At 43.1% G+C, this 11,275-nt stretch overlaps 2 protein-coding genes across 2 annotated transcripts; both read left to right on the top strand.

Moving 5' to 3' along the window:
* The first annotated feature begins 2,907 nt into the window (after window positions 1-2,907).
* Window positions 2,908-4,437, top strand: LOC125541244 (alcohol dehydrogenase-like 5). The gene is given in 7 exon segments (XM_087539714.1): window positions 2,908-3,194; window positions 3,260-3,342; window positions 3,457-3,532; window positions 3,608-3,672; window positions 3,766-3,861; window positions 3,972-4,169; window positions 4,171-4,437. Coding segments are annotated over 7 exon segments (870 nt in total). The 5' UTR covers window positions 2,908-2,980; the 3' UTR covers window positions 4,309-4,437.
* Window positions 4,438-6,708: 2,271 nt separating this feature from the next.
* LOC125536235 (uncharacterized) lies at window positions 6,709-9,990 on the top strand. The gene is made up of 5 exons (XM_048699416.2): window positions 6,709-6,876; window positions 7,793-8,011; window positions 8,089-8,171; window positions 8,256-8,337; window positions 9,456-9,990. The coding sequence occupies exons 1-5, from the start codon at window positions 6,841-6,843 to the stop codon at window positions 9,507-9,509; spliced, it is 474 nt and encodes a 157-aa protein (XP_048555373.2). The 5' UTR covers window positions 6,709-6,840; the 3' UTR covers window positions 9,510-9,990.
* The last annotated feature ends 1,285 nt before the right edge of the window (window positions 9,991-11,275 follow it).

Raw genomic sequence — 11,275 nt, forward strand, 5'->3', positions numbered from 1 at the left:
AAATGGAAGAACAACCCGAAGGCCTTACAAGGGCAATATCAGGGGCATGTTAAGAAGCCCGCTATCATTCTTGAAGCAGTTGCATCACATGATCTTTGGATTTGGCACACTTTTTTTGCATGCCCGGGTCTCACAATGACATCAATGTGTTGCAACGGTCGTCGTTGTTTGCGAGGCTGACTGGAGGAAAAGCTTATCCTTGCCACTATACCATCAATGGACATGAGTACAATATGGGCTACTATCTGGTTGGCGATATCTATCCTCCAGGGGTTATCTTTGTCAGCACCATCTCAAACCCAGTTGGACAGAAAAAGACTCAGGGCCTCTTTGATTCACGGGATTCTGGAAACGCGGGAATAGGAAAAATATAGGATTGGAACGTCATACTCATCTCCATCCTATAGGATTTTGGGTTGTTCGATTCCATGATAGAAAAACAAAAGATTCTTTCAAAGAGGATTGAGTGGATGCTAGAAATCCTATGGGAAGTAGTACACAGAAATCCTTAGGAAAAATTCCTGTAGGGTTCAATCATTTGAATCAAACAGCCAAGATAGGGAAAAATCCTACGGATTATGATCCTTAGGCCTCCTTTGGTTTGGAGGAATTTTGTAGGAATTTCATAGGGTAGGATTTTTATAGAAAAAATTCCTATAGAGCTCTTTGGTTTGTAGGAATGGAATCCTATTCCTATGGAGAGAATCTTCCTATCCTCCACATTTTATAGGAAAATAAACATTAGCCTAGACTCAATGGAAAAAAATCCTATAATATGAAACAAAGGACATCTCCTTTCCTATTCCTACTCATAGGATTTAAGATGCATGTCATCTTATTTTCTATGACTTTTCTATTCCTATAATTTTCCTACCCTATAAACCAAAGGAGGCAATTCCTATGTAAATCCTTTGAATCAAAGGAGCCCTCGCTTTGCCCAAAGACAAGAAGTAACTAGAAAGGATGTTGAGGGCATTTGGAGATCCGCAGGCCCGTTTTGCAGCTGTTCGTGGACCGGCTAAACAATGGGATCCGGAAACCTAGTGGGAGGTGATGACATATTGCGTGATCATGCACAACATGATCATCGAGGATGAGAGTGACGATGTTGCCGCAACTCTAGAGTTTTAGAACATGGATGATCCTATCCAACTTGTGGACTAGAATTCTGCCACACCTAAAGAGTTTATTCAAATGCATTAACAAATTTGGCATCGACCAACTCACGAACAACTGAAGGAAGACCATCTGAAGATCAAGGCTAGGTAATGCACATCCGAAGATCTTTTTCTTTGTCTTGCTTTACTTAATGTGATATTGTTGTCCCGGTGCTGCTTTTAGGCATTTCTATTATGTGGGAATTTTATGCGTACTCCTTTGTTGCTACAAATGATGTACTTTGGCTTTAATTTATTTTCTTGCGATGAATTGCAAGTTCATCTGAAATCCCATGGCATATTTAAAAGCATAGGCTACGCTAAATGTTCACGTATAATGTGCAATTTGAGCATGAGGTGATGTTTGCAACACAAACCATACAGATTGGTCGTGGATAATAAATTTGAAATTGATCATATACAAATATCTTTCTGTACAATGAATTTGATGTATAAATCCATATCTTCCTGTATAAATTCAGAGGTTGCAGTATAAATTTAGATTTACCATTATGGATATAGAAATTGTACTCACGATTCATCTATACAGATAACAACATTGATGTGTATGCTAACAATGTGGACATGGTCTTCAATGAAGATAAGCTTGAAACATCAAGCTATATCTAATGGAGTGAGCATACACTGTGTATCTATATTAGCATTTCGGTTTCTGCAACACTGAGAAGCTTAAGTAGGTTAAGTTGTGTAGGGATGAAGTTGATCTTGCTTTCATATGATAAGCCTTTGTTTTCTCCAGCGGAAATGAGAAGAGACAAGGACAATCTCATGTATTTTAGTCCGACCGAGCAATGTCGCCGGAGTATATATACCAGCTGAAATATATTTATTTTGTGGTAACTTTACCATTCACTTAGATATGATTGCTCTTCTTCCTGATTTTTTTGAGTGAAATTTTGTCAGACAACGAAAACAATGATTACCTTCTATCTGTCTAATGATACAAAAAGACTAATTCTTCATACTGCAGGTCATATCATGAGGCCATCTTGCATAAATTGTGGTGGGTGAAGAAATTCTAGGTCGATATACGCGAGGATATTAAACACTGGTAAGAGCGCTAACAAATTCAAATGACAAGAGGAACGCCGATTCAGCATTACCCGCATGACAGACAAGATCAACTTCTATTGCTTGAAGAAATAGAGTGCCAATTAAAGTAAGAATTCGAGGAAACTCGAGGACAAGTAACCACCCGACGAAATGATCATATTATCCTCTGATGAAGAAACTGATGACAAGAGATAAAGACCGAAAGCAGATCGTTCACAGCACTAATGAAATACAATATACTTTATTGAATTATCCTCTTTATTCGCGCATATATGCCATCTATCTATATGATATATTATCATAATCGAGTGTTTACTACGCATGTGCGCACCTAGCTATGTAATCTAATCAAACAATCTAGATTATCTATTGTACCTTTCTCACACAAGCATATACCTGCTCACCGGAAATTTGCACAAAAATTACCTATCAAAACACAATAGATTAAGTTACTCTGTGGTAGCAGACTCGAATTACAATAGATTAAGTTACAGTTTGATCAACGACGGGCTCACGCCGCGCCTCTGCCTGCTAGTATGTACTCCATCTGTTCTAAAATAGATGACCCAACTTTATAATAACTTTAATATAAAGTTGAGTCATCTATTTTGAAACGGAGAGAGTATATATAAAGATGCACCTGTCCTTAGCGTTCAGTTCCACAAATCATTGCGCCACCATCACCTTCTCCTCTCTCTCAGCAGCAATCAATCCCAACACTTCTTGCACACGAGTGAGCGAGGGACGACATGCCTGCCGGGAAGACGATGCAGCAGAACACGGCGACGAAACCCATCAGGTGCAAAGGTACTCGATCGCCGACGACGTGCTGGCCCATCAACAACTTCCTTGGCGTGTCCAGCTTCACCGAGTATACGGTCGTCGACGTCGCGCAGGTCGTCAGGCTTGAGCCTGGCGTCCCGCCGGAGAAGGCCTGCCTGCTCAGCTGCGGCGTGTCCACCGGTAACTAATTTTTACTAACTCCTGACCCACTTACAGCTCGCAAACTGATTGGCGGGTGGGTGCAGGAATCGGCGCGGCGTGGAAGATAGCGGCGGTGGAGCCCGGGTCCAGCGTCGCCGTGTTCGGGCTAGGCGCCGTCGGGTTGGCGGTAAACGACCGCCGACATCAGAATCATACGCACCTACTGAGAATTTGATGCCTTGATTCATTTGTCAGCTCGAAAGTTGGCCGGTGCGCCTGATGTGCTGTACCTGTGCTGCAGGTAGCACAAGGGTGCAGGATGCGTGGGGCTAAGCGGATCATTGGGATCGATCTGAACCCGGAAAAGTGCGGCGTCGGTATGTTACCATAAGTGGATAAATTTTGCAAGGATATAAATCGAATCATGTCAGCATGGTAATAAACCATCGCAGGTAAGAGGCTGGGAATCACCGACTTCATCAATCCGAACGATATCGGCGAGAAGACCGTGAGCGAGGTCCGATTCCGATTCCGAATCAATCGAAACGTACAAGCCGTTTTTCATGAGTGTAGTTGCTAATGAACCTTTCGTGAATCCACCTTTGTGTAGGTCGTCAAGGAGATGACCGGCGGCGCCGCCGACTACTGCTTCGAGTGCATCGGCTCGACGTCGGTCATGGCGGAAGCGTTCCAAAGCTCCCGAATGGTAGGCACTAGCTAGGCACGTGTCTGAAGCCACGTACTGAATTACGCTCAGCGAAGGTGACAGAGACAGACTGACCGATGGTTCATTTTTCCTGATGATCGTCAAAACAGGGCTGGGGGAAGACGGTCGTGCTCGGCGTCTCCAATGGTGTTGCGCCGATGAGCATACCCTCGCACGACATCCTCAAGGGGAGGTCGGTCGTCGGCTCGCTCTTCGGCGGGCTCAAGCCCAAGGCTGACGTCCCGGTCCTGGCGCAGAAGTACGTGGACAAGGAGCTGGAGCTGGACGAGTTCGTGACGCACGAGATGGGGGTTCCACGACATCAACGCGGCGTTCGAGCTGCTCACGCAGGGGAAGTGCCTCAGGTGCATCATCTGGATGGACGGGGCCAAGGAGAACGGCAGTGTCGGCGTGGAGAATGGGCGCGCGTGCAAGGCCAAGGCGTGACTGGCATCGTTGTCCTCTCGTGACTAGCCACGATAGTCATTGCTCGTCTGTGGGCGACCTATCATTGTCCTGGGCTTCGCTATAATGTCGTTGTTCATTTGCAAGCCAGATGTGGTAATTTATTTTGCAGAGAGAAATGCGTTTTTCTCGAGAGAAATGCATTTTTTGGGAGAGAAATATGTTTGATCTTCTTTAAAAAAATGATCAAATCTATTACTCTATAAAAGTTCACAGGAAGTACAAAACATGTCGAACATAATAAAATTTGCATCGAGATTCTGTGACCATCGGACATTCACTACTACCGTCAGAACGAGCAGCTGATGCGCCCAGTAACGAGCCCACCAAGTCTACTCTGCACGCCAACGCCTTGAGCATCGTAGGGTGTGTTACACCTCTGAGTACAACCGCAAATGCTCGATGTCTTCACCCTCTAGGATAATTGTCGCGATGGCACCCCAACTGTTGTTCTTTGCAACCGCTACATCAACAATGATCTTCATACATCCCATCCGAAGTGAAATCCACCTCACCACCAGTTCTCGTAGTCCATGCCGGCCTCCTCTCAGCTTGTCCCTCGCCCACTAGAAAATTATCCATAAAAATGTGTCAAGTGCGAGCCCAGGAAGATTTCCCCGTGAGTAGCCTTTCTCTGTCCGTGCTATGGTCGCCCACATAATCACCGCAACCCTAGTGAATTATTCATGCTTCATATGATCTATCAAGGTAAAGAGCCACTTTCATGTCGATGACACAATGTTTTATTAATATATAATTCAACGATTAGTTCAACCCCTTGCGCCTAGACACATCGCACATCGTAGAATTGACGAGCGGCTGCGTCCATGAGTCTTTGTGTTATAATTTTTGCATATGTTGTTGTCAGCAAGCCTCCACATCAACACTATGGGGACACACATAAAAACACATCCACGGAAGCCTTCAACTACTGGAGGGTGGCATTTTAGTGCCCACAGACATCTATACCCGCCCATGAACAGTAAAAAAACTGAATTCTTTTGGCATCCAAGATGCCCGGCTGCGCTAGGAGCGTGCGGAATTTTGAGGGCACATGATATTCAAGGAGATCTATAAAAAATCGGCTCTCAAAGAAATTTTGAAAAAGGGCATTTTGGAGATCCTTTTTTCCTTTTATCTTAGAGCTTCTCATTGGTCATTTCACCACCAAATTTTGCACACTCCTAATGCACTCGAGCATCCTATTTATTTTTATAGGTAAGTTGTTTTGGATACAAGATCCAAGGCATCACAAAGTACCTCTCACAACTAAGAATTACAATAAAATTTTTTGAAAAGCATCTTCTCCATGGTGTCAATCTTTAAAAGATAAAATACCGCCAAGACTTTAGTAAAGAGATTGCAATTGGACTGGCGCAGCGCTAGTGTTACTTGTTCACCTGCACGAACTTGATTACCAAGAAAATGTTTCTAAAAGCTTAATGAGTCGTCCGTCCAAAAAGATGTGAAGTCGTGAGCGATGAATGTGTTTGGGGTGAGGATGATCCCCAAGAAATACAAGTCAGTGAACCACAAAAACTTCATCATAGTGTCTTGAAAAGATTCCACTTCCAAAAAAACCCAAGAAAAGAAACATGACACGATAACATAAGCTCATTAGATCCAAATAATCGGCTCTGTGCATAACTCTTTGTTTCCATTGCACCGCCACAACGAACCGGAGTAATTTATTCACAAAAATACCATGATTATTGCTAGATGTTGACGAAGACTCTAAAATTCTTGAAAATCCTAGGCCCCCCACCTTTTAACACAAAGATGGCATCTGGGGGCAAGGGTACCAAAACTTCCTTGCGGCGGCAGCTATTATTGGGAGTAACTGAGCTGGGCTCATCTGTGGGATTACCGATAGCTCTTGATGTTTTTTCTTTTTTTTTAGAATATTTTCTTTTTTGTCCTCCTTTGATTTACATGAATTTTGTAGAAATTTTGAATGATGTAAATTTTGTAGGAAAATTTTCTTTGAAGCCCTTTGGTTCGTAGGTATAGAATCCTATTCCTATAAAGAATATACTCTTTGTATTTCAAAGGGGGGAAACATTATCCTTTACTCAAAGAAAAGAAAATCCAATCTTATGAACCAAAATACTCCCTCCAGCCCAAATTAATTGACACAGACTTAGTACAAAGTTGGCGGGAGTAACATTTCTTTTTGAGAAACATGAACCAAATAACATACATGTCTTTCGTACGAGATACATTTTTTTTAGGGATTCCTACGAGATACATTTTTTTGAGACAATCCTACGAGATACATGAACTTTTTGAGTCAGATGAAAAGACCGGACCATCAAGCCCAAACATAAACGGCCGTGTCGTCATAGCCCGGCCCAAAACAACCTACCTTTCCTGTTCTTCCGAGGGTACTTGGGGGGGCCAGTCTCTTTTTCCTCGTAGATAGACCACGCCCACCAGCTCTACCCTCCGGTCGTTTCGCTCTCCCCTCTAGCTCGCAGCCGCCGCGCGTGACTCCAGATCTCCCGCGGCGCGACCATGGCGGCGGAAGGCAAGGTCCCGACGCTGGCCGAGGTAAGGGAAACCACACCCCCATCCGTATGCACTCTGCCCTCTTATTAGCTTAGGGTTTCCCTATGTGATTACGCGGCCGCTCCGGGGGATCGGTGCCGTGCCCCGGCCAGATCCGGCGATTTTTATCACCCCGTGGCCGGATTTGGGCCGAGAGATGGAAGTAGAATCGCACTGGTAGGTTTAGGGGTCAAGTGCCAGTGGCTTCTGTGTTTGCGATTGGAGCTGATTGGGTTATAATTGATGTTCGCTGCTGTCGAAATAACCTCATCCAGGTTCTGTGCCGTCAGATTTTGTTGTTATTCTGCGCTACTTTGGTGCGCACGAAGACACCGCTCCATAGAATTTGGCAGATTTTCATAGGTTCGGAAGAGAGCAGTGCCTGTTTTGGCTTTACAACAATTTTTAGTTGCCTGAGTTGTAGAGTTGGATTGATGTTATGCTTTTATATTTTTGTGTGTTGTATACACTGTTGTATATGATTTGCTAGTGTGACACTATTTCTGTAATTACAAGTAAAAGTGACTGTGATCTTCATCCTTCCCCCCTATGGAGGTGGTGGTTGAGATTATAGTTGAACCTTTTCCATGCATAAAAATGTATAACCCGTGAACCACTGCAACTGAGAACATGAGCTGTACTTGTAAGGTTGGAGGTGCTTGCATCTGTTCCTTGCTCCTGCACCAGTTAATATGATGTATGAACTCATGCCGATCATCTGCTTGCTTAGATTTGGAGCCGTATACAAGAGATTTGTTAGCCTGCGGATTGGATCCCTAGCATGAATTTTAATTTCTGTATTTTTGTGTGCTCATTTCATGAATCAAAGCTGACTTCTCTGTCGCTAGTTGTTCATACTGAAATTGATATTTCATGCTCCAGACCTAGTTTTGAGAACTTGAAATCCGCCCTTGCGCAGGAATATTCACTCCCACCCAAGGAGGTCCCTGTGGAAAAACCAGCTGAGGAGAAATCTGCTACGATCACTGAGGCCTCACCAGCTGATGAGCCTGCTGCTGATGTTGAGGAAAAAAGTGAAACTCCTGAGGTGAAAGAGCCAGAAGCGGAAGAAACTGTTCCTGCTGCAGAGGAAAGCGATGCGGCTCCTGAGGAAACTGAAGAGAAACCAGAAATTGTGGTATGATATTACTAACTAGTGGCAAATAATTACATCTATAACTCTTAAGTCATTGCTAAACATATGCTGATATACAGATTGAGACGGCTCCAGCAGATTTTCGTTTCCCCACAACAAATCAAACAAGACATTGCTTCACACGCTATGTCGAATACCATAGGTATGGTCCCGCCCTTTCGCCTCTTGGAAATGGTAAATTGTTAGTGCATTTGGATCATGGACAAGAACTGTTGTTTTGTGGCAGGTGCGTAGCTGCAAAAGGAGATGATGCTCCTGAGTGTGAAAAGTTTGCAAAGTACTACCGATCACTATGCCCAAGTGAATGGGTATGTACTTTGTTTCATGCCTTACTTTCTTTCCACTGCTGCTCGACAGTTTTCCCTGAGATGATGAGATTGGTGTTTTCTATAGCATATGGAGATTTGGTAGTTAGTTTATGTTTCCCTGCTTACCTTGAACTTGGCTAGCAGTGTTGTAATTATCCGAGGACTTCCATTAGATCCTGAAACCTTCCTCATGCAGCAATAAAGTGTTTATCATTTGATAAACCCAAACCTTTTCGTGTCAGGCTTATTCTCTCCGGTCTTCCTTTAGCCATACATATCCTTTCTGGTCAAGAGTTGCTGTTAATGTAGCAGTGTCTTTACCGAGTCCGCACGTCCTGAACCCGGGTACATATAAATCCGCTTTTCAAAAATATATTTTAAACGCGTTTTGAAATGTCAAAAAATTCAGTGCGTGCATGTTCGCAAACTATGTCCGTGGCACAAAGTTTTGTGAAAAAAGGTCTTTATTTTTTTTCTCTGCAAAAAAGACAAATTTTAGTGTTTCTAAATAGCGTTCCACGACACAATGTTGTCTTTTTTGCACAGGCCAGAAAAAAAGTTGTTTTTCCGTGAAACTTTCTGCACACACATAGAATATGGAGATGTGCGCATGCACTTTTTCCAGAATTTTTTGGCATTTCAAAATTTGTTTTCCAAAGTGGGTTCATCCATGTACTTCCCTGTCTTTACCTTGGTTCGCCAGGAGTTGGTTCGTTGAGTTGCATGGTTGATGTTGTAGTCTGCATGAGATTTGGAGAACTCGGAAACCTTGCAAAATTAACATCTGTGAATTAAAAACCTGATACTTCATGGCTTATGATAATTTTGCTTAGATGGTTACCATATGAAATTATCTTTGTGGGTAGGCTTTAGCTCATATATTGCTGTGCTATGTAGAATGTCTAGGATGATTGGTGAACCTTTTTTACGTGGTCTTGATGTCTATCTTTCCGAGCTGGTGGCATTTGAGCTTGCATAGGCTATTCACAAATTGATTCATTTATTAGTAGATCTCAAGCTTCACTTATATCGCCTATGATTAGGTGGTTACAGAGAAAGGTACCCCTTTTCACAACACGGCCTTCCTCAGTTTGATAACATGGCTATGTTTTATACAGGTTGAACGTTGGAACGAGCAACGGGAGAATGGTACGTTCCCTGGACCCCTGTAAGCTTCAGTGGCGCTGGAAGGACAAACATGCCATCATCCCCACCTCCCTGGTGACTGGACAAAGTTACTTTGTGCCGAGAATTCGTCACCTTCCTTTCCTTTTTGAGGACTACTTACAAATAAGTTTTTGACTTGATGTAAGCTGAAGGTGCTGCCCATCAGTTTCTCCCAACGATCATTCACTGGATTTTATACAACATCCACCTTTGGAATTTGACTGAACTTGCTGTTTTGCGTGGCACGGTTCAAGGCGGTCATTTTGGTTGCACAGGAAATTTCTAAACCGCATGGAATAAAATTAGCAACCTAGTTCTAGCAGTGCCGATGTTTCTGAAACCCATTTCATTTCTCCTGTCTTCTAAGTAGTACATTTTATTTGGTTATATAGCTTATAGCACATATAATCTGCATAAAGGAGGCAATGACCTGCTTCTTAATTCACAAGGCATTGTGTTTACTTGAAATTTGGTGTGGTTACTATATATCAGTCTTTCTTGTGCTGGAATGTGAAAAGTAGCTCTCTATTCAAAACGACGCTGGCCTATTGAAGCACATGCTGCTGAAAAGTAGACTTGGAGTTAGCTCTACTATGAGGGGGTATGTTCGAATGGTGTCCAATACTTCTGTAGTCATGGTCAGGTTGGTGTTTGTCTAGATGGTTGCCAATATTTCGGTCTGCCAATGACAATTTGGCAACTCAACCTCATTTTTCTAGCCAATGTTAGTCAAGCCATGGGTAAATAAAAGCCTGACCAAAATATTGGCTAGCCAAATACAGTATTTAGTAGGGCTAACTTGGGCTCAAACTAAGCACCCTTGTGAGATGAGGAGATGAACGCCCTGAGTGGGTTAGCCAAATATTAACTTGGCTATGGTAGTTCGTTGAACTTGCCTTCTTGATGCTTCTTTGTGTCTCCACAAGATCACCGACCTCCTTGATGCTTGTTTGCGTCTCCACAAGATCACCGACCTCCTCAACTCGGGATCATCCTCCCTCTCATTATCTTCCTCGCATGACCATCAACCATGGACATCTTTATGTTATCGAGGCCAAGTATGTGCGATTCATCCAACTGATACATGGAACTTTTACTCCTTCGAGGCAGGAAGAGGAGGCATCACGGGTGGGAGAGAGAGGAGGGAATAGTTTGCTAAGAAGTGGTGGCGGATGCTCAAAATTGAGAGTGGGGGAGATTTTTTGGCTTACCTTTTACTCCCTCCGTTCCAAATTACTCGTCGCAGAAATGGATATATCTAGAACTAAAATACATCTAGATACATCCATACCCGCGACAAGTAATTCGGAACGGAGGGAGTAGAAGTTAATAGTTTGAGACTTTAGTTAGGTGCGTCTTAACTCCTCAAAACAGAATCTTTTGAGGAGTTAGCCGTTTTTGAGAGTTTGGCTAGAGATGCTCTAACAACCTAAAGTTGTCTAAAGCTTCAAATTAAACCATTTACTAAAGGAAAAAGGGGTAGGAGCTGCGCGCCTGAGCCATTCGTCTCAAGATGTTACTCTCTGTTGTACGGTTGTACAATTACTCTGAAGTGGTAAGTTGATGATATGGTTTTAGGGGAGATCAAGCTTTGTGTAGTGTTACTTTGTCTATAGCTCTTGCATACAGTGCAAGAAACCCAACGGGAACAAGCTCTTGAGGTTGTTTGAGTTGTTACTCTCTTAGATCTATTCCATTTTATTGTGTTCCTTGGAGATGCTTGTGAGTTTTTTCTTTTCTTTTGGCGTTGAGATGCTTTTGAGTTCATTAT

This window comes from Triticum urartu, chromosome 2A (assembly GCF_056163025.1).
Source record: "Triticum urartu cultivar PI428250 chromosome 2A, HENAU_Tu73, whole genome shotgun sequence".
NCBI lineage: Eukaryota > Viridiplantae > Streptophyta > Magnoliopsida > Poales > Poaceae > Triticum > Triticum urartu.